The sequence below is a fragment of the Choloepus didactylus genome, chromosome 1 (genome assembly GCF_015220235.1).
Source record: "Choloepus didactylus isolate mChoDid1 chromosome 1, mChoDid1.pri, whole genome shotgun sequence".
NCBI classification, from domain to species: domain Eukaryota; kingdom Metazoa; phylum Chordata; class Mammalia; order Pilosa; family Megalonychidae; genus Choloepus; species Choloepus didactylus.
Genome location: NC_051307.1, coordinates 168,656,276 through 168,678,121, shown reverse-complemented (window position 1 = coordinate 168,678,121; position 21,846 = coordinate 168,656,276). Strand labels below are relative to the sequence as shown.

Here is a 21,846-nt window from a genome sequence, read left to right as displayed (position 1 = left end):
ATTTAAATCAAGAGGTTCAACTTTCTTATTCTGTAGTAACAACATACAATATAATAATATATATTGTAGAATGCTATATATTAAGTGTGAGGTGGTAGGCAAGGGTCTAACTATAGGTTCAAAAATGGAAGCCAGCCTCCATCTGTTGAAATAAATTGGACGGGTTTAAACACAGGGACTCAAAGGTTCCTGCTGTTAAGGGAGATAGTGAGGTCAGGCAGAGTGGAGGAGCCCTGGGATGTCCCAGGAGAACAAGCAGCACCCTCACATGCTGTGCCCCTAAGAAATGGGATGGGGTACTTAAGGCCAGTGGGCTCATGGGACTAGGAAACCTCACTGAAAGGCCCAGCCTGGCTGGCAGGCCTCCGCTAGCATGCTATGGCCTCCGAGCATGATTTCAGCAGGACCCTCCATCCCAGACTGACCTCCCATGACTTCAGGACCGCTGACCAACACCCAGCCGGCCCGACTCCTCACACCAGGCAGTCTCCGTTTTCAGACACTCAACACCCAACTCCCCAGAATCTGGTCTAAGAAGGGGTCTGCATTTCCCGTCATCCTCCACTCTGACTGGTGCTGACACCTGCCTTCCTGAACTAGGACCCAGGCTCAAGCCTCACCACTTCGAGGACCCAAAGAGGCATCATAAGTAGGGCAAAACCATGATTTCGGCAGTTTTGAGCATCTGTTAGTGGTAATCGCAGGAACCATGAGGACAATCTATGGCAGATTGCTTGGGTGAACATAAGCTAAATGTCCAAGCAAGGACAATTGTAACAGTTAAAAGAGCAACCATTAATAATTATGCTGGGACAACAGGTCTGTACTGGGAAATCTGGGATGTGGCCACCCTATACATGGATAGTCTTTTCTAGCCTCTAAACTGGCTGACATGGTGCACATTTCCATAATCAGTTCCTTCTTTGCAGTTTCCTTTTCCACAAAGAAACTGGCATATATTTCCAATATACTACTTTATTAATAAAAATTTAGAAATGGAAAATTAATCAGAATCCTGATAGCATAAATGTATATCTGCACATTCTCAGGAAGTACCACTTCCTGTTCTCATAGGAGGGCATGCTTTGGCAGTGTAGGTGCAATGACACAGAAATTTTGGAGAGGAAATGCTTTCAAACTACCCTGACTTCTCATTTGGAGACCTCAAATTATAAATGGGAAGTCAACAAAATGAAATCAGATCTTATTTCTAAGGTTAATGTAGGTCAAGCTCAACATAACTATATAAAAATAAAGAGCTATATTAAAAGTTACAGGCTGTCCAAGTTCTTCAGCACATTTCCCATCAATATTTAATTGTCTATTCATTTAGTTAGCTTTAATAAATTAATTGCCACAAGGTGAGAAACCATGAAGTCATTAGAAAAGGATTGTAAAATATTAAAAGGGTTACAATATTGCTCTGGCAATAATTTGAATTTAACTTTAAATATTTTATAACTTGGTTATTGGATGGAATTGAAAACAGAACAAATCAATAAAGTCATGGGTATGCTGCAGTATAGCTATTCCTATTATACAATATAAAATAGTAACTTTACAACTTAAACATTTTAAACAAGCTAATACATTCTGTCTTAACATTTCTACAACAACACAACTATAAAGTTATAAGAAAATAAGAGTTAGGTAGTAAGTGTATCATCTACCAGGAAGAGGAAGAGGTGGGGAACAAAAGGGCATTGAGTAGTCTGGACCAAAGACTGTTGCAGGGGCTGCAAAGGTTGTTGGTGGCAAGTGGGGTCTTTAACGTAGACTGGGAACCTAGCCATGATCTGACACTGTTCTGGGTGGGGACTCAGTCCTGACCTGGGTCCTGGGCACTAACCCTTGCCCAGACTATTGCATTATCACCTACATGGCGGGCCAATACCCTCTCAGGAAGTTCCTGTTAAAAGGTTACCATGAAGAAATGTCGCTGCATGATTGCCACAGAAATCAGTGAAACATCTAAAGAGGTGAATCATGTTACATTTTGGCCAATGAAATAGGTCTGCTAAATGTCAAATAATTTTATTCGTGACTTAAGCTTAAAAAGCATTTACAAATACCAGCTTCTTTTGACTTTTCCCCTTCAGACTTAAGAGCTGGGAACTAATTAGGAAGTCTGGATCACAGCATGGAAAAGCTCTTGAAGCTTTTCCAGTTTTATGCCTTTTCCCCACCTTTCCATTTCCCCCTAAATGAATCGATGTACCAGCTACCTAGGCTGAGTTTGTTCCCAGGCCGACCACTGACCACCGAGTAGTCTGGACAGCTCTCCGAGCACAGGGGCCATTCCTGCTCAACTCCGTGGCCCTTCAGCACACAGCACTGGGCTTCACCCGTGGTTTATCATTACATTTGACCCCAGACTTCCTCCTTTCTGCAGGTGGGTGCTACTCTCTGTAGTTTGCCTGCCATGTCCCTTAGATCACTTATAGTACCATGAATTTTAAGCTGGAAACAGCAGGGAACGAGAAGAGTGCTACAGTGTGTGCCTACTGCACAGAACATAGGAAACAGCTTACATATCACTTTTTTTAAGGTATTGAAATGATAAGCTACTTGAAATTTTGCATTCATATGACCAATACTTCCAGGTTTTAATCATCCAAAGATTAAAGAAGCATTTTACAAAATGTGTTCTTCAGAAGTTTTCTTTTTTGGAGAGTGGCTTGAGAACTCACTGTACCAGCAAAGCAAAGGTCCTGAGAATTCTTGCAGTAAAGATATCTGATTAATTTTGTTCAATTAAGTAGTTCCCCAAATTATTTCACCATGGAAACTTTTACTTACCATATTGTGGGAAATGGTAGCCTATGGTAAGTTTTGTTTTTCCCCTTGAGTTGCATAAATCCCTCTAAATTGCAGCTTTCAGACCAATTTATAAAATAGTCAAAAATATTTCTGTGAAGGTTTGATGCCAATTCCTGTGTTTTCCTTGATCATGGTAGGCTACTCCAGCAGAAGCCTGTTGTTTTGTGGTCATAGCTTGTACTTGTAGTGGGGGAGAGGTGGTGAGGCTGCTTACCCTGACCATCCCTAATAAGGGCTGGCAGCCTGGCTTGTTTGGGCGGGGGTGTCTAATGCCACCCCGAAAACGGATGGGCCGGGGATTCACTGCCAGTACTCACAATGAGCCGTGACAGCGTCAACTATGTCTTCAGCCCACTAAATTCTCTCTTAGAGTAAAGACAAAGCAAAACATATAATAAAAGCAGGATGCAACTAAGAGAATGCAGGATATACCTTAAGTGCAAAAACATAATATTCTATGTGTGCTGGGGATACATCATTAACATTATGTTAACAACAGGTTCAGATGTTCCAGAGCAGCTGCTATCAGGAAAGAAGCCACTGCACAGTAAAGAACTGTGTCATAGAGGAACCTGTTCCTAAAGGCATTTAAAACTTATTGCTTTAAAAATTCAAATTTCTTGCCTTTACCAGTTTGAAATAGAAACAAAATAAGGAGTGAACCAATGGCTGGTTGAAGGGGAAGGAAAAAACCTCCTTACTACATATGTGTAGATAATGGTACATCTTTTTGAGGACGATTCACATACAGTCCTTGAGAAGCTAACCATTATTTCATCCAACTGAGGCAAGCATCTCTGAATCTGCTTTCTAAAATGACTAACCAAAATAATAAACTCTTTCAAATACAGCAAGGTCAGGGGAATGAGTTTTCCAACATAGGTGAATGAAGCATGACACAGAAAAGAACAGCTTAGCAAGAGCTCCTGTAGCATGCCTGGTGACCTTCAGACACCTCTCACACCCAGGCCACACGAAGTACCAGAATGACTCACCATGTCATAAGTCGTTACAATCTTCTTCAGAACCTCGGGCACAATACCCTGCAGCTCCATCGTGGGATACTGCTCGCTGAGATTCAGGACCACCAGGGGTGTGTTATCAGGCCCCAGGAAGCGGGGAGACACTGCCAACATACACTGCATGAGATTGGCCACGGAGGACAGGCCACACAGCTCCTTGAAGGACACCACTGCATTCTGTTAATGGAAAGAAAGTGGCACTTCATGATTAACCAGGGGTTTAACTTTCTCATGTATGTTATACTTGATGTACTTGATTATACTCGAACCTCCTGGTACAACAGTTGTTAGCAATGTTATGACAGCATTGGTTAATGTTTATTTTATCCTGGGAAACATGGCTATTTCCCAGTATAAATACAGTTATAGACATTTGCAGTACCAATATATCAAAAGTGCTGAAAATGCAAATAAGTCAAATTCTTCCAAAGGGCAAAGCCTCTTTTTAGATCAAAGTTCATAGTAGTGCTACTATTGCTATGCAATTATGAGCAAACAAAAAAGAATGGCTTCCGCCTTTAAAAAGGTAAAGACCAAGAAAGAAAAAATCAAATCAGATTTAAAGTAACTATTAAATGCTCCAGGTATCCAAAAAGAAAAGGAATTTTTGTGAGGTAGAAACGTGGATCTCTCATCTAAATATGCCTGCTGGTTCCAAATCTAAAGAACCTTTGAGGAAGCTCTGCCCACTGGGATCTGTGTGCAACTGGGGCTTTGGTTACTGGTAGCTTTCCCCTGTTAGTGTCTCCACTGATCTCAGTGCTGCTGCTGCTTTTTTTTTAAATCACCAGAGGTATGCCATTAAAATGATCATTAAAGAAAACCCTTCAACACTACAAAATAGCTATTTATAGCTTAGCTATAATCTTTCTCTGTTATCTGCCCAGGACCACATAGCTAGCAGGTAAAGACTACCTGAAATTGGCTGGTGTTGAGGCCCATACTCTTAATTATTATGCTATAATATAACAACAGGCAAATTCTAATCCAGTATGAGTCTGACATGTTACTCCAGGCACAAGGCCTTCCTGATCTAGGCTGAGTGTGGCAGCTGGAGGAGAGTGAGGATGGGGGTTGTGGTGGGGGGGTGCTGGGGGAGTATAGGTTCTCCAGGCCCTCAGGCTTCTGCTCCAAATACCCTGGTCCTTGAGAATAAACAGTACAGTTAAAAATCTTAGTTTTAACTCTTAAATTTTAGCATTGGCACACATCTCACACAAATCTTCTCCCCATCTCACAAAAAAAAGCTTCTCTTCTCTACTGCCCTTTAGGATGAATTAAATCAACACACAACTATAATACAATAAAAAAATCCCTTATAGAATGTATATTAAAAATACACATGCAAACAGTGGTTGCCTCTGAAAGGGAAAGGTCAGAGATTGACCATGAGGTATATGGGTTGATGATAACGTGTTACATCTTATTAGAGGTTTGGGTCACAGAAGTATACGTGTTTATCCAAACTCAGCAAATGTATACAAAAGACTGTGCATTTCTTTATACATAAATTTTACATCAAAAAAGGAATATATATATTGAACTAAAGTCAGTGATATGTGTGTTGAAGTATTTACTTTGGAAATACTCTGCAATTTACTTTGAATGCACAAAAAATAAGATGGGTTAATGTATGGGTAGAAGGACAGATAAATGGATAGTAAATGGAAACTACCAGTAGGTAGCATCTAGGTAGTGAGTGTACAGTGTTCACTGTAAAATTCTTTCAGTGGTGTTGCATGTTTGAAATTTTTCATGATAAAACTTTGGAGAGAAATATAAGATTATTTTTATTAATATTTCTTTTACCACAGGCATCAAATGAGATATCATTTTGGTCAAAATCACTTCAATATTGGCCACTCATAAAAACAAATTGGTATTGTGATCTCCAAAGAGGGTCCCCCAATCACTCTTACTCCCTGTTTTATTTTCTGCACTGCACTTAGTGTATCGCCAGTTGTCCTATTTGTTTATTCACTTGCCCACTGTGTTTCCCCATCCCACTGCCCACCCCCAACTAAAATATAAGCTCCTTGAGGGCAGGCAGTTGATCTGTTTGCTCCCTGTTGCATCCTCAGGACCCAACTTGCCCGGGCACGGCAGGTGCTCATCACACGTGGCCATGACACTCTGTCGGGTTCTGCACAGCTAGGGAGGCCCAGGGCTCGGGGAAGGGTGATGCTCGAGCTCTGGTGGCTCCTCAAGGAATTCTGGGCTGAGTGCACAACACAGCCAAGGGCAAGGAACAGTGTCACTCGCTCAGAGCCGAGGGCATAGCAAGACTTTCACAGTTATGTTACACATTGACTTTGAGGGACAGAAAATACAATTTCCCATTATGAGGAGGTCTTCTTATTAATGGGGTGTTCAAAGAATTGGTTGATTAGTAAAAATATATTGGATTTGGAGTTAGGTTTTACTTGCTGGTGGCATTCTTCTCCTAACAGTGATTTTTAAAAAAATCAATCCAGTTTTATAAACACGCACACGGCACTTGTCACTAGGAGGGTGAGGTCCCTGTGGGGCAGGCTGGAGCTGTCTGGTCTGCAGCACTCACGGGCCCTAGTACACTGCTAGGTGCGTGGCTACTCCTTAACAAAATCATAGCTCCTAAATGATTGCTTTTAGCCTTTATATATTTTAGAGGTAATCATTATCTTAGACTACTAATAAATACTGATACCATATCTTTTATTTAAACAATTAAATAGTTACCTGTTTTTAAAAATGACTAAAACCAAAACAGCCCCAATATATAAATATATTGCTTTGTTTAAGGCCTACTATTTTCCCAGCACCCTAGAAGGACAGGAAAATCTCCTTTCTATTTTGATAGGTCATCAATTTATGTTCCATCTAAGAAATATTGAGAAACACCAGAGATGTCCATGTTAGAGAAAATGAGGAACTGTTAAGCAGTCACTAACAGGGACTATTAAGACAGTATGTAAGACAACATCAACACTGGTTTATTTTAACATGTAATCAATATCTTCAATATCAACTGTAGTTTGATAAAAGCAAATGCGGCTAGTGCAAACATTCTAATAACCAACTGGAACTAATGAATCATTTAAAATGAAATATACTCATTGCAAAAAAAAAAAATCCCAATATAGTCATAAACTGTGCACATGCACTGACAAGGAGCACCAATGAGTAAATGCTTAAACCTAAGAACGTACCTGCATGTTCTCTCTCAGATCTGTGGCATCCCGAATAGGGGGCTGGGCATTCTTGAACACCTCATCTACAGTTTTAATCCACAGTGTTCTCAAAGATGCATACTCCCTGGATTTCTTCCCTTTCCTCACAGAAAGGCCCCTTTTATGAGGTTTCCCTCCTCCTCTTCGGTTAGTAATAGCCACGTGGACGAACAAAGAAGCATGTGCCAGGATCTCGCCAGTCAACGACTGCAGGGGGACATGGCGGTAGCCCGTTTGTAAACATTCAAAGGGAATTGTGTACTGACCGATAAATTCATCCCCAATGTAATCATCATCGAGTACTACAAAGCGCACCATGGCCAGTTCAGGGAGGTTGATTTGAAATTCAAAGCTTTCATCAAAAATGGGAGCATCTCCATTCTGGTTCACTGTTTTTGTCCTTTGTTCTGCGCAGTCAGCAGGGATTCCGTGAATTTCAACATAGACATAAGGATCCACCACATCGCCCTTGGCGCCTGATCCTTTGGGCTTGGGAAAGTTCTGCCCGCTGATGATTTTAATGTGAAGAAGTTGAGGTGAGACTCCTGGGACAGAGTCTTTTGTGTTGGCGCTGAAGAAGGAGACTTCCTCCCTCATGATGGCCGGCCGAAGGACGTAGCCGCAGTTCCCATTCTGCCGAAACCAGCCAATATTCAGGTCCATCATCAGTCCTGGTGTCTGAAAGTTCATGGCTACTATCTGACAACCACATTTCCAAAAATCTTGAGGGTTCATATTACTAGAGTCAATTCTCATTGGACTAGGAAAAACCCTAGCAAGGAAACGTTTGTTGTAATTTACAAAGTCCCCTGGATTTTCATTGGCATATTTGTTGGCAAGCACTTCATTAAATGAACAGACTTCCCAGTACTTCTGAATCTGAAATGACACCTGAAATTCTTTGAACTGAACTGATTTGCAGATGCTTACCAGTTCAGACAGTTCTTTACAAAGCTGAAATCGCTTCACAGGCACATTGTTGAGTTGCTCCATGTTCTCTTTTCCCACCCTTTGAGACATCTCTGCTCCTTCATCTTCATCAGTAACATCTCCTTCTACTCCAGAGCAATTTGAGGAAAGCTTCTTTGCTTTAATTAGTATTTTCCCTTTCAGGACATCTGGGGATGGTAGATAGGACTCCTCAACATTGGGTGATGTTGTATAGAGCTTGTCTCCTAAAATTTTCTTCATATGTTGAACCATTACCCTTTGTTGTTTAATAGAACAGTGATTTTCCAAACACAAAATAAGAGGATACTCTGAAGCGAAGAACGCATACTTATTAATAATATCAATGACGCTGCGGAAGACTATCTGAGAGGTCATGGTGTGGCCTGTGTAAATTACAGGTTCATTATCTGGTCCATCCCATACATCCAATTCAACACTCCGGCAACCCATTTTAAGAGCTCGGATGTATCCTGTGATATCAGAGGGACCTCGGAACTGATCCTCTATTAAGTAGGTATTATGGGATGAGTTTATAAAATAATGAGACAAAGGTTGCTTCATATCCTGACAGACCTTCTTATGTTCTGGATCAAAGATGTAACAGTCAGATGACATAAGGTAATTAGTGAAACCATCTATGGACAGCCAGCCCTTTTCCTGACCCTCTTTGGATGGCTCATATTTGTGAATAATCTCAAGGCTTATTTCCTCATTTATATGCGCCACACCCTGTTCTGCCTCAAGAAACATCATAAGGTCCTTGGTATCAAGGAATTCTTTATTGCTTGAAAACTGAACTAAAAGGAAGTAAATTTCAGGTCTAGTACAAAGCTCATGGAAAACCTCAACAAATTCTTCCTTTGAGACTTCAGTGTCAGCTTTGTCCTTGGATTTGTGTAATTCTTTGAACTTAAGCTCAATTTTGCTCGTTTTTAGACCAGGGTTGAGGTTTCTGATACATTGCACAGCGTTACACAGACTTATATGTCCAAAATTATCTACATCGATTTCAGTAAACATTTGTGAAACCCAAGAAGTCCTCATGTTGTCTTGGCTACTTTCTAACATATCAAGTGTGTGTTTTCCATAAGAAATTAGGTACCTCAGTCCAGTAACCCAGATATTTGCAACATCTGCAGAGTTGGCAACCAAATCAAGTGACTCATAATTCTCTCCATATATGACAGAAAATGCACAATCTTCAGATATCTGATCAGAAATGCCATTGCTGCGGAATATGTCTGTATTCTTTCCTGTTCTCACTTCCTTGATGGATTTAATATCAATCTTGGCTTTCTCAGAATCCTTCTTGGATGGTTCCCACCTCAGGCTCTGCATGTCGGCATCCAGTAAAAAATACCTATGGTAAATCCTCGAGTTGGACCGAACCTTTTTGAGTTCTGAGCCCTCCACCATGGAGTTGATGCAGTCGCTCGCACTGCTGATCTTCTTCTCCGTTGGCATGCTGCTGAATGATACCGTCTTCTTCCGTTCTCTTTTCTGCTTTGTACCATCCTAGGAGAAAAACAATGCATATTAGAATAATGAAGATATAGATGTCTGTGTTCAAGACTAGGAATAAAAATTTAATTTCCCTGAAAAAAAATCACCCTTTATGATAAATGACACCCACTCACTTCTAAAGCTCAGAAAGTGGCCTTGGAATTGGTCTGATACCAACAGGTAAGAAACCATTATTGAATAACTGTAATTTATATGTGTCGAGAAACACAATTTCAGTAACAGAACAATAAAATCATGTACACAGGATTGGCTACATAATTTGCCGGGCCAAGGGCAAAATGAAAATGCAGCACCACTTTTTCGGAAATTATTAATATTTCCAAGAAGGTGACAGAAGAACATTAAGCCAAGTGTGAGCCCTTCTGAGTGCAGGGTCCTGTGTGACTGCACAGGTTGCACACCCACGAGGCTGGCCCTGTGCGTACTTCACCTCTGCAAGTGTTTTTCAAACAGCTGTCGCCAGACGACTTGCCTCAGAACCACCTGGACTACTTGGTTAAAACGTGTGCAATCAGATATCTAGCGGAGGTGCTGGGGGTAGCTCAGGCAGCACCACAGGTGATGGGAATGCATACTAGTCTGAAAACGACCTCCTAACTGCCTGGTCTCACCAAGATGTCTGCACCATTTCCAGAAACAGTATATACCAAAAGACCAGGCACGCTAAGCATGAACCATTAAAGACCAAGTAAATGTTAAATTCCAGCAGAAATTCCTGGTTCTCCAGAGTATCAGGTTAGATTAGCCATGGTGCTAAATATTCTAGATTGAGATGATTTTACTGTTGCAGCTGTATTAAATCTGGGGGGGGGGGGGGCTTTGATTACATAGATCTGGAGGTGAATCTAGGCCCTAGGCTAATGACTGGAACAATGTCACCGGAGCACTTTGGATACTGATAGATTAATAACAACACCAAGTGAAACACTTTGGGCAGTGTCTGTTTCTAAAGAAGTCTGTATCAACAGGAATACATGCTTCAACTTTTCCCACATTTTATAACAAGTTCCCACAGTAAGGGGCTGAAACCCACATTTCCGTGCATATTTAAGTCCTTTCCTTGTACAGACACCTTTATTATTTAAAAGAAAACAATTACTCAAATGACCTCCACAAAATCTTTTGCAATTTTAACCTAAAACATATTTCCTTTCAAGACATATATGAAATCTGCTATAAATTTTTAATAAGTCCCTGTATTTATAGATAAGGAATAGGATGGGGGTTGGGATTATATAACTTCTGTGTCAATAAAGAAAAGAGCATGTAAAATATCAGACAAAGGCAATTCTAATTTTCCTGCTCTGGATAGAATCTATTTTGAATAAAATCCCCTCTATATTTTAAAAAGCTATTATGCTATTCTCTATGTCTGAAATTCACCACCACTTTTACTTTTTGACCATATACTTCCAAAAGCAATTTGCAAAAGGCAATTAAACTTAAACTTTAAATCATATGGGTATCATTTCCCCCAAAGTTTCAAAACAAACCGTGGAGGCTTTTATGATATGAGTGCCAAGATAAAACATTCAAGCCACAAGCAGTCTATTTCTTTACAACTGTGTCCTCAGAACAATAAAGTGCAAAACACATAAAAACTGTGGTAATTTTATCCAAAAAGAAATATCGTTTTATAGCCATTGCAATCACCTAAAGCATAGACTCAAGAGTTGGCATGAAATTTAGTTTATAATCAGACATGCATAAGGACATGATAAAAAATGCATAAATTTCCTATTTTTCAGAATGTAAGATGTCTTTGCCTTTAAAAAAGACACATCTATACTTAATAAAGACAACATACTAATTAAGTAAGGACATTTTATTTTTCTTATCAAGTGTATCTCAGAGGTTCCACTAGTAAAAATAAGTCACAAAGATAAGGTGTTTACCCATGTATTCATACGTAGCTGTATCTATCTATATATATCATAATCTTAACATTGTAACTTTCTATTTTTGTCATTTTTTCACATTGATTATTCTACCACCACTGTCAAATTCATTACAAATGAAATATTTCAGATTCAAAGGTCTCTGTCATCAAAAGAGGAAAAAAAAAAACAAATTGTAAGTTAAAAACATACAAACATGCACTCACACACCCACATCTGTGGGACAGGCAGCAGCTTAAACATCATATTTATGGCTTTAAAACACTCCCTTCCTTTCACAGACTAGCCCAGGCTGTGATCTGTAACTTCTAACCATTGCTCGCAGACGCGTACGAGGCCAGCCCCCAAGCACAGGCAGATGGAACGACAGCGGGACACCCCTTTCCCTGAGATGCCCTGTCAGTTATTCTTGCTCTCTCTTCTGCTGCTTAGAACCACCCTGTCTTCTCCACAGCACACTGAGGCCTGAAGGAGATGGCCTCTGTTTCCCCTTCCTCTCTAGAATTAGAGATCCAGACCCCCAAACTTCCTAACTCCCTGGAATCTTTATCCCACTCCTACTCATCTCTGCCTGGCTTTTACTCCCTAGCCCTGTGGTGATCAAGTGCTAGCCTTAGTGAAGCAGCTGGTCAGTAGTATAGTTAGAATCTATTTTTGATGTTGCTCTAAATGCAGGTTAGTTTAACTTTAACAACGAAAAGTGGTCATACTATATGTGCTATACATTTGGGTTTTTTTAAACTAACATAAATAAATAAATTTAACTTATATGCAATAATTACCTAAAAGCCAAGAAACAGCACAGGTTTCTGCTGAGATGAAAATGCCTCAAAATACTTTTAAAATGGTATAAATAATGTCTCAGAGGGGGCTAGAATACTGTAAATACTCACCTGAGTGATGAACACAACAGAACACAAACTTGGTCCACTGATGCCTTCTGCTACTCATCAGCCTGTATTAACATCAGCAGAAGGAACAGAAAACCAGCTTCCAAAAGAACCCACCTCCATATCAACCTTGAATTTCAGATAAATAATCTTAGGATTTAGAACTGGAAAGAAGCTTAAAGATTCATTTATTCATTTATCCAACACAAATGTGCTAAATGACAATTTTGTGCCAGGAATGATTTTACATAAAAGCAATGAAAAGAGGCCATCTAGTTCAATGCTAAGGAAATTTTCTGTACTATGGGAAACTCAGGAAGAATAAAAATGTTTACAGAACTTAGAGTTACCATTAAAAATGGAAAAGAGCCACGTTGAGTCCTATAGAAAACAGTTATTTCTAACGAGATTGCCTAATTTACTGAATAGAAGATTATCACTGCCTTTGGCCACTATAATTACCATCTGGGATATTTAAGTAGCAGCACATGGGCAATTTCATAGATATTTATCCTGAAATGAGGTAACAGGTAAGTAGGGCTCGTTTCTTCTGCTGGCAACAAAGTGCTTGGCACTGTCCTTGATCTAGTTCATTCTGGAGAAGAGGATACCTGATCTGAGAAGCTGGAGTCTTGCCTAAGGGCACATGGAGAGCTAAAGCCCTGCTTAATTACCTCTTATTTTCTACTGTTAGTTGTTCTGTGCTTCACAACTGATTCGTCCATTTTGTTTGATGATTCCTCAATAAACCTCATGAGAAAATGAAGCATAAATATCAAACTCAATATATAGACAAAAACAGTGAACAAGTCAATGCAGAGATTCAGGTGTGGAGTGGGGGTATTTCAAGATCTTAGGGGGCAAATAGAATGAAAACAGAACAGCCATTTATCCCTCTGGTTTGTTTTCAGTCAAGTTATTTACTTTAATTTCAATTATAAATAACATTAAAAAGAATGTGAAATTGTTATGCTTATCAGAGGAGGCCTAGGATTAAAAAGAGTTGAGAAACATTGAGCTAAAGAAATGTATGTCCTTAACAAAACAAAACAACACAAAAGACCCAAGAAACAATCTGAGGTCCATTAAATGAGCACAGCAAGGCATGACCTTTCTTCAGCTCAATAACAGTAACTCTGAATTGAAAGAATAAGTCATGCCAGGCACATCAGGGTTACCTTGCAAGGGTTCCCCACATCTTTAAAGTTCTGATGTGCTATCCAAGATGAGGAAAAAGGAAAAAGAGAGAGAGAAAAAAAAAGGACATGGAGCAAAGCGGTCACTCTGAAGGTCATTTTATAAAATAAGACGAATTGAAGAAGAATAAAATAACTTGAAAAAAAGCTGGATATGATTAAATGTTGCTTCCTGCTCACATGGAAGAGCCCTTTACTGTAAGTAACAGAAGGCGAATTTGCCCGTGGTTACCTCTCCTCGATGGGTCCTCCCCTTCCATGATGCCTTCTACTGTATTCCAAAAGTTTGGTAAGGAGTCCATGAGGATACAGATCTGATAATGGCTTGAAAGTCATGAAATGGGGGCAAGGCTAGTTCCAATGATGGTTAAGGATGCAGAAAGCCGTAGAATGTCAATCCCACCGAAACGACAAGAAAAGGCCAGACAATCTATGAAATCGTAACTTTTCTTGAACCCATCAGAGAGCTGTGGTCACAAGGGAACCAAGGGAACTGACTTCCAAAAAGTGAAAAGCCCCAGCAAAGAGAGAGGGGGACACAGGAATTATCTCACTTTTGTTAGAGCACGGGAGGAAGAGGTGGCCACCACAGAAGCAGGTAAGAAGAAATCAGCTAAAACTTTAAGGAATTCCTTAAGGCCAACTGAGGGCTCATTGGGCAGTTTAGAGTAACTGGGAGCCCCAGACACAGGGGGAGTTTGCAGTCATTTGTAAGTCTTCCGAATGGGCCTGTACCAGATGCTCCTGAGAAAGACGGGGTGCAGGCAAGAGAGTGAGCACCTCGCAGCAGCACAGGCAGGCAGGAGGTGATGGCTGCAGCTGGGGTACAGCAGGAAAACTTTGCCTACTTCCCTAACCCTCCTCTCATAGGAAGCAAGTCTCGTGTTCTTAGGGCCTCTGGGGGAAGGGTAGAAGCAAAATCCATCTACTTCCAGAACCAGGCAAAGATCCACTGCCCCTGGAGCAGAGGTAGAAGAACTTCTTGGACCCAGAAGCTTTCCAACTCTTTCAGAGCTGAAAGCTGAGGGTGGAGGAGCAATACTGAGTAAACCTTCTAGCATCCTAGCCCTCACCCTAAACACTAGGTTACAGTGGCCCACCAGAAGAGGAATTTGAAGCTAGTGGTGTTCTGAAGGTAGCAACAACCAAAAATCCAAACCCAGCTCGACTACTGCCTAGATTGACTCAACTTCCACAAAACTAATGACCTGGAAGAAGAGGCATGCCAATTTCTGGGCCTAAATGCTCTTTACCTCAGCATCTATTAAACATGATGTCTAGCATTCAATAAAATTACAGGATGCACACACACGTGTACACAACATAAGAAAAAGAAATCCAGTGTCAAGAGATAAAGCAATCAAGAGAGGCAGACTCAGAGGTGACTGAGATGTTGTAATTGCCAGAGGGGACTTTAAAATAACTATGATTAATATGTTCAAGGATTTAGCAGGAAAAGGAGCCAGCATGCATGATTATATGGGATACTTCAGTAGAGAGATGAAAATTATAAAAAGCAGTTGAATGGAAATGCTATTCAGGAAAACACGATATCAGAGATGATTAATTTATTTGACAGGTTTAAAAGTGGACTGGACACAGCTAAAGAAAGAATCAGTGACCTTGAAGATAGGTCAACAGAAATTACCCAAACTAAAACATGAGACAAAAGGGTGAAAAAATATATAAAACAGAACAACCAAGTGCTGTTGTCTGATATATGTGAATATAGAATTCCAGGAGGGAAAGAGAAGGAGAGAACAGGGTAGAAGAAATATTTGAAGAGATACTGTCCTAAAAGTTTCCAAAATTAAATCAAAGAAGCACAAAAACCACAAGCAGGATTAAATACACACACATCTAGACATCATAGTCAAAATGCTGAAAACCAAATATAAAGAGAAAAGCTTTAAGGTGATCAGAGAATAAATGAAAGTTACATACAGAGGAAGACAAATAAAGAATTACAGTTCAGATGGATCACAAGTGATCCACTTACATCTAACCATACATTGCATACTTGATAACACTTTGTAAAGGTACCGCAGCTGCATATAATGAATACTTTTATGGGAAAAGATATTCTCTTATAAAGTACTGTAGCCCCTAAATTTCCCAGTGCTACCAATGACAAAAATGTCCATAACCTAAATGTTAATCTTTAAGGCAGCACAGGTGGGTTTCAGAGGTTTCACACACCTGTGATCAAACTCTGAAAGCCATCTGCAAACCACCCACAGTTCCTCTAAGAAATTTAGAATCATGACCTTGGTTAAGGTAACTTCAGAGGCAAAGAAAAAGATTATCATTTTCTAAGGAAGAATGTCAGTCTTAAGAGTTAGAATAAAGACAAAGGATAAATGGTTTACAAGGGTTGCAAGGGAAATTTTAAGGTTATCCAAAAGAGAAATGATGAATTGAAAGACAAGAAAGAGAAAGGAAACAACAAAATTTATGGACATAGATAATAGAATTTTATTAATAAAAACAGCAAAATCAACAGAAACAGAAAGGCCTCTCATTTATAGCTGTGAAATAGCTTTCCTTATACCAAGGCAGAACAATGTAATACAATAGTTCATAAAATTTATATGCTAGGGGTGTTGGGCTTCCCCACCTCAATGGTTGCTGATGTGCTCAGACATAGGGGACTGGTGGTTTGATAGGCTGAGCCCTCTACCATGGGACTTGCCTTTGGGAAGACTGTTGCTGCAAAGGAGAGGCTAGGCCTCCCTATAATTGTGCCTAAGAGCCTCCTTCCGAATGCTGCTTTGTGGCTCAGATGTGGCCCTCTCTCTCTAGCTAAGCCAACTTGGCAGATGAAATCACTGCCCTCCCCCCTACATGGGATCTGACACCCAGGGGTGTAAATCTCCTGGCAATGTGGAATATGACTCCCGGGGAGGAATCTAGACCCGGCATTGTGGGATAGAGAACATCTTATTGAGCAAAAGAGGGATGTGAAAGGAAATGAAATAAGCTTCAGTGACAGAGAGATTCCAAAAGGAGCCAAGAGGACACTCTGGTGGGCACTCTTATGTACAATACAGATAACCCTTTTTAGGTTCTAATGAATTGAAACAGCTAGCAGTAAATACCTGAAACTATCAAACTGCAACCCAGAACCCCTGACTCTTGAAGATGATTGTATAAAAATGTAGCTTATGAGGGGTGACAATATGATTGGGAAAGCCATATGGACCACACTTCCCTTTGTCCAGTGTATGGATGGATGAGTAGAAAAATGGGGGGGGGGCACCCAGTGTTCTTTTTTACTTAATTGTTCTTTTTCACTTTAATTTTTATTCTTATTATTTTTGTGTGTGTGGTAATGAAAATGTTCAAAAATTAATTTTGGTGATGAATGCACAACTATATAATGGTATTGTGAACGATTGTATGCTTTGTATGACTGCATGGTATTTATGGTATGTGAGTATATCTCAATAAAATTGAATTTAAAAAATTCATATGCTAGGAATCACCCACAGAAATGCTACGGTGCCACAAGATGCAAACTAGTATCACAAGTCCTCCATGTCTCAGTTTCCCCACCTGTAAATTAGGCATAAAAATAATACCTAACCCCCCAAAAACATGTCAAAGTACTTACTTTAAAGGGTTGTTATGACAATTAAACAAGTTCATATTCGAAAAGTGCCTGGAATGTGAATTCTGCCTGGAATTTTGTATGCCCTGCTAAAGAAACGAATTTCAGGCAGGGATTATTTCTTCATGAAAGAATAATACAAAGAATACTATAATAAATGTGTAACTGCAATATTCTAATCACTTAAGGATTATTGTTGAAGTTAGTCTAATCCCAGAAGAAACAAAATGAATGTCACTCCCTTTGGGCATTTGCTTAACTGAGGCCACAACTGAAAGCTCTCATAGAGCTTTTGAAGCACAACCAAAATGGATATGATGTCCAACTTATTTGAGAAACTGACAAAGATAGCCGGATGCCCTCTCAAAATAAAGGTTCAGAAGGCTGGCTGCATCCCCGTATCTCTAAGGACCAAATAAGTAAACCATTTCTCCAAGTATTTTACTAATTTTAAATCTGTCAATTTAATTAAAAATATAATTTAACTTAGGCAAAAGTATTCATACATAAAAAATACAATTTGAAACTATGATCCTCATAATACTTTTTGTCTAAAAAAACATCAAATGACTTTGCTCAAAGCACTTTCTGACCAGAATTATTCAGAGGATTCCTTATACCTCACAGTCCCATGTTACTTGCAGCATAGATAAACCTACCATGTTCAAAACAGTTGCATGTAAAAAAGCAATTTATTTACCAATTTCTGTAAGATGAACCTTTGAAGATCAAGTTGAAGCCTCCATGTCATCTGGAGGGGTTTTAAATTATGAAAATCAGAGGACCATAATGAAATGCAACATGACCTTCACAAAAGCAGTCTTTTGGTGAAACAATTTCACTTACTACTGAAATATTTATTCAAAATAAATTTACAATACCATAATGTACATCTGTGTCCAATGTAAACTGCAATAAAATTTATCAGTTTTCTCCAGTAACAAAAACGTAATGGCAAGCACTTTGCTCACATAAACTACAATAGTGATGCTTTTACATTCCAGTGAAAATATTGATGCTAATGAATTTTAATTTATGAACGACTGTAATGGTATTTACATGGCCCACTTTGTTGTGAAAACTGTCAGTGTTTCTCTGCTGTGACTAGAGTAACTCCACATCCAGCACATTACGAGCCTGCTGATTTCCTATATACAGAGCTATTTCAAGATATGCTTACGTAACTGTCTAGTAAATGGTATTGAATTTTAAAAGGTATGCAAGTTGAATTATATAATGTGAATGTTTAGCTCTAAATGTGATGAATTCTAAAAGTAACTTCTTAATCATCTTTTCTCCTCCCTTAAGTTGTGTTGGTGCTTCACTATTTCAGGACAGCCTATGAGGAAGAGTTTATTTCCCTCATTTTCTCTACTTAAATCTGGCATTGCTGAAGTTGAGAGAAAAATGATAGTCATCTGGGGGCAGTCAGGACTTAGGAGGAAAGGGAAGTTTCTGTGGAGATATCTATGCAGGCACAACTATTGTCTTGGGCCACACCCATTACCACAGTGGAGAACCACAATCCATTCAATCAGACAGTTCAATAATTTCATAATTATTTTAAAATGAAAATTTTAAGGAAAATTGTTCCACTGAAAATTAATTATGCAATCATTTTCTTTATTATTTTCTATGCTTTCTTGCAGGAAAAAAGTCCTTCCTGGGGCCTTTTTTTATTCCAATGGCTTATTTTTTATATGAAATTAGTTTGCTGGGGGGAAGGAAGGGCAATTAGATTAAGGGGAAAATAACCCCCAAAAAGAAACAAAATGATGAATCATAAAAAAAGGAAACTCAAAGTTTTCCACAAAATATTCTTTTAATACCAAGTCATTCATAAGGTCTGCCTGCACCAGCCCAGCCCTTCATGTTCTCCCTCTTCTCCAAACTCATGGTATTTATGGCCTCCACCCTGTAATTTCACACACAATCAGTCTTACTCAGCATTCTGTTTATGTATGTTAGTCTAATCTCCACAAGTATAATGTGAACATACATGTATAATGTGAATGTTTTGCAGGAATGGGCCATGTCTTAAGATCTATGGCTCCTGGGGTGCTGGACAGTGTGGAGGGCAGTCAGACAGCTGCTGGGCCGTGCCGGGTAGCTTCTAACGAACTGCTCATTAAAGTTAAGCCAATGATGGCTTTGGAATTACAAGGAGGACCAAACAAGTTAATTCTTCAATCGAAATTATTGTTTATGAAAGGAATATTTATTTTTAAAAGAAGAAGAAATCATTTTGATATTTCTTCAATTTAAAGGTGGCAAATTACATAACCTTTATATCATACATAACAAAAATAATTAAAAAAAAATCTCACTATACAAGAAGGCTTTTGGATGCAAAACAGTAAGAATATAAAATCAATAGTACAAGGACAGGCAGTTCAATGCTTTAATTTTCGAGGATTCTTCAGCTTTGACTATTAAATTAATTTTTATCTATAACATATCAAAAACTCAGTTATACTACTATAGCAATGCTAGTCAATATTCAAATAGCTATTTTTAGCAAGTAACAAAATGTTTATTGGTTACCAAAGGGCCACAATGGAGAGAAATTTGCTAACAAAACTTATTTTATAATAACAGCACCCTCTATCTTCTTATTTATAAATTTGGTCTCTGCCATTTCTTTTTTAGCACCTCCCTGCACATTAACCTCTCTAAAACTGAATTCACCTTGTCCCTCCGACCAGCTTCCCTTGCTGCTGATCCATTTCTGCCTATGTCTCAATCTTCCAGCCCAGGAATTTGGAATCATCTTATATATAGCTTGAGTTTATGTACTGCACAGTTACCACGTACTCAACAATCCTATGACCTGAGAGTTACCGGATCTCCATTTCACAGGGAGATGACGTAAACTACCTACAGGTGTCTAGCTGATGGCCATGAGGCTGGGCCAGCAGGGGGTGATCTAATCAGAAGAGCACTGAGCCTGGGGGTGGGGGGCACTCTATCAGATCTGCCCTCAGGAGGGCCATCTTCCTTCACGCCTGAGTCACAACAGCTACAACCACAGCGAGTGCTATCTGTTGCTGCCACTATGAATATGAACGGAACAACTGCTATTTCTACCAATGGTTGAGTGCTTTCCGTGTGGAGGCCCTGGACTAAATGGTTGTCTCTTTCTAACCCTCACCACAACTCTGAGGTAGGTAGCTCACCCTTGCGTTACAGAAGAAAAGAGCAGTAAGGGTCCGCCTTCATTCTTTTCCATATGGCTGACCAGTTCTTCCAGCATCGTTTGTTGAAGAGATTATCTCTTCCTGTTGAGCAGACTTGGCACCCTTGCCAAAGATGAACTGGCAGTGAGTACGGGGGCTTATTTCTGAACTCTCAATCAGATTCCATTGGTCTATATGTCTGTCTTTGTGCCAATACCCATGTTGTTTTGATTACTGTAGTTTTGTAATAAGTTTCTAAATCAGGCAATGTGAGTCCTCCAACTTTGTTCTTTATAAGATGGTTTTGGCTATTCAGGGCCACTTACCCTTCCATATGAATTTCATGATTGGCTTTTCCATTTCTGTGAAGAAGTCTGTTGGAATTTTGATTGGAAATGTGTTGAATCTGTACATTGCTTTGGGTAGAATTGACATTTTAACAACATTAGTCTTCCAATCCATGGATGCAGAATGTCCTTCAAATTTATTAACTCTAATTCTTTCAGCAGTATTTTGTAGTTTTTCACATACAAGTCCTTTACATCCATGGTTAAATTTATTCCTAAATATTTGACTCTTTTAGTTGCTATTGTAAATGGAATTTTGGTCTTGATTTCCTCTTTAGATAGTTCATTACTAGTGTATAGAAACATTACTTTTTTGTGTGTGAATTGATATTGTACCCCACCACTTTGCTGAATGTGTTTATTAGCTCTAGTTGTGTTGTTATGATTTTCAGGATTACTGATGTACAGGATCATGCCATATACAAACAGGGAGAGTTTTACTGCTTCCTTTCCTATTTGGATGTCTTTTCTTTTTCATGTCTAATTGCTCTGGCTAGAGATTCCAACACAATGTTAAATAACAGTGGAGACACTGGACAGCCTTGTCTTATATTGGATCCTACAGGGAATGCTTTCAGGCTTTCACGATTGAGTATGATGTTAGCTGAGGATTTTTCATGTGTTCCACCTAGAACTAGAGTTTGGAGTGATTTTATTAGGAATGGGGGCTGAAGTTTGTCAAATGTCTTTTCTGCATCACTTGAGGTTTTCCTGCTTCATTCTATTAATATGGTGTAGTACATTAATTTATTTTCTTATGCCGAATTACCCTTGCACACCTGGGATAAATCCCACTTGATCGTGGTGCATAATTTTTTAATGTGCTGTTTAATTTGGTTTGCTAGTATTGTGCTGAGGATTTCTGCATCTGTATTCATGAGCGATATTGGTTTATAATTTTCTTTCCTTGTGATATCTTTATTTGGCTTTGGTATTAGGATGATGCTAGCCTCATAGAATGAACTGGGGAGTGTTCCCTCTCCTTCAATTTTTTTTTTGCAAAAGTTTGAGCAGTATTGGTGTCAATTCTACTTTGAATATTTGGTAGAATTCACCAGTGAAGTCACTGGTCTTGGGCTTTTCATTGTTGGGATGTTTTGATTACTGATTCAATCTCTTTACTTGGTATCGATCTGCTGAGCTCTTCTACTTCTTCCTGAGTTAGTTTGTGTGTTTCTAGGAATTGATACATTTCATCTAGAT

General features: G+C 39.3%; 1 protein-coding gene across 2 annotated transcripts in view; it reads right to left on the bottom strand.

Moving 5' to 3' along the window:
* Positions 1–21,846, bottom strand: part of PLCL2 (phospholipase C like 2) — a 211,598-nt gene that overhangs the window by 68,788 nt on the left and 120,964 nt on the right. For both annotated transcript variants that reach the window (XM_037845556.1, XM_037845565.1), the window contains exons 2-3: positions 7,031–9,517; positions 3,816–4,019 (exon numbers count right to left, since the gene is read on the bottom strand). In XM_037845556.1, the coding sequence (XP_037701484.1) occupies positions 3,816–4,019; positions 7,031–9,517 (2,691 nt within the window). The remainder of the gene's footprint in view (positions 1–3,815; positions 4,020–7,030; positions 9,518–21,846) is intronic.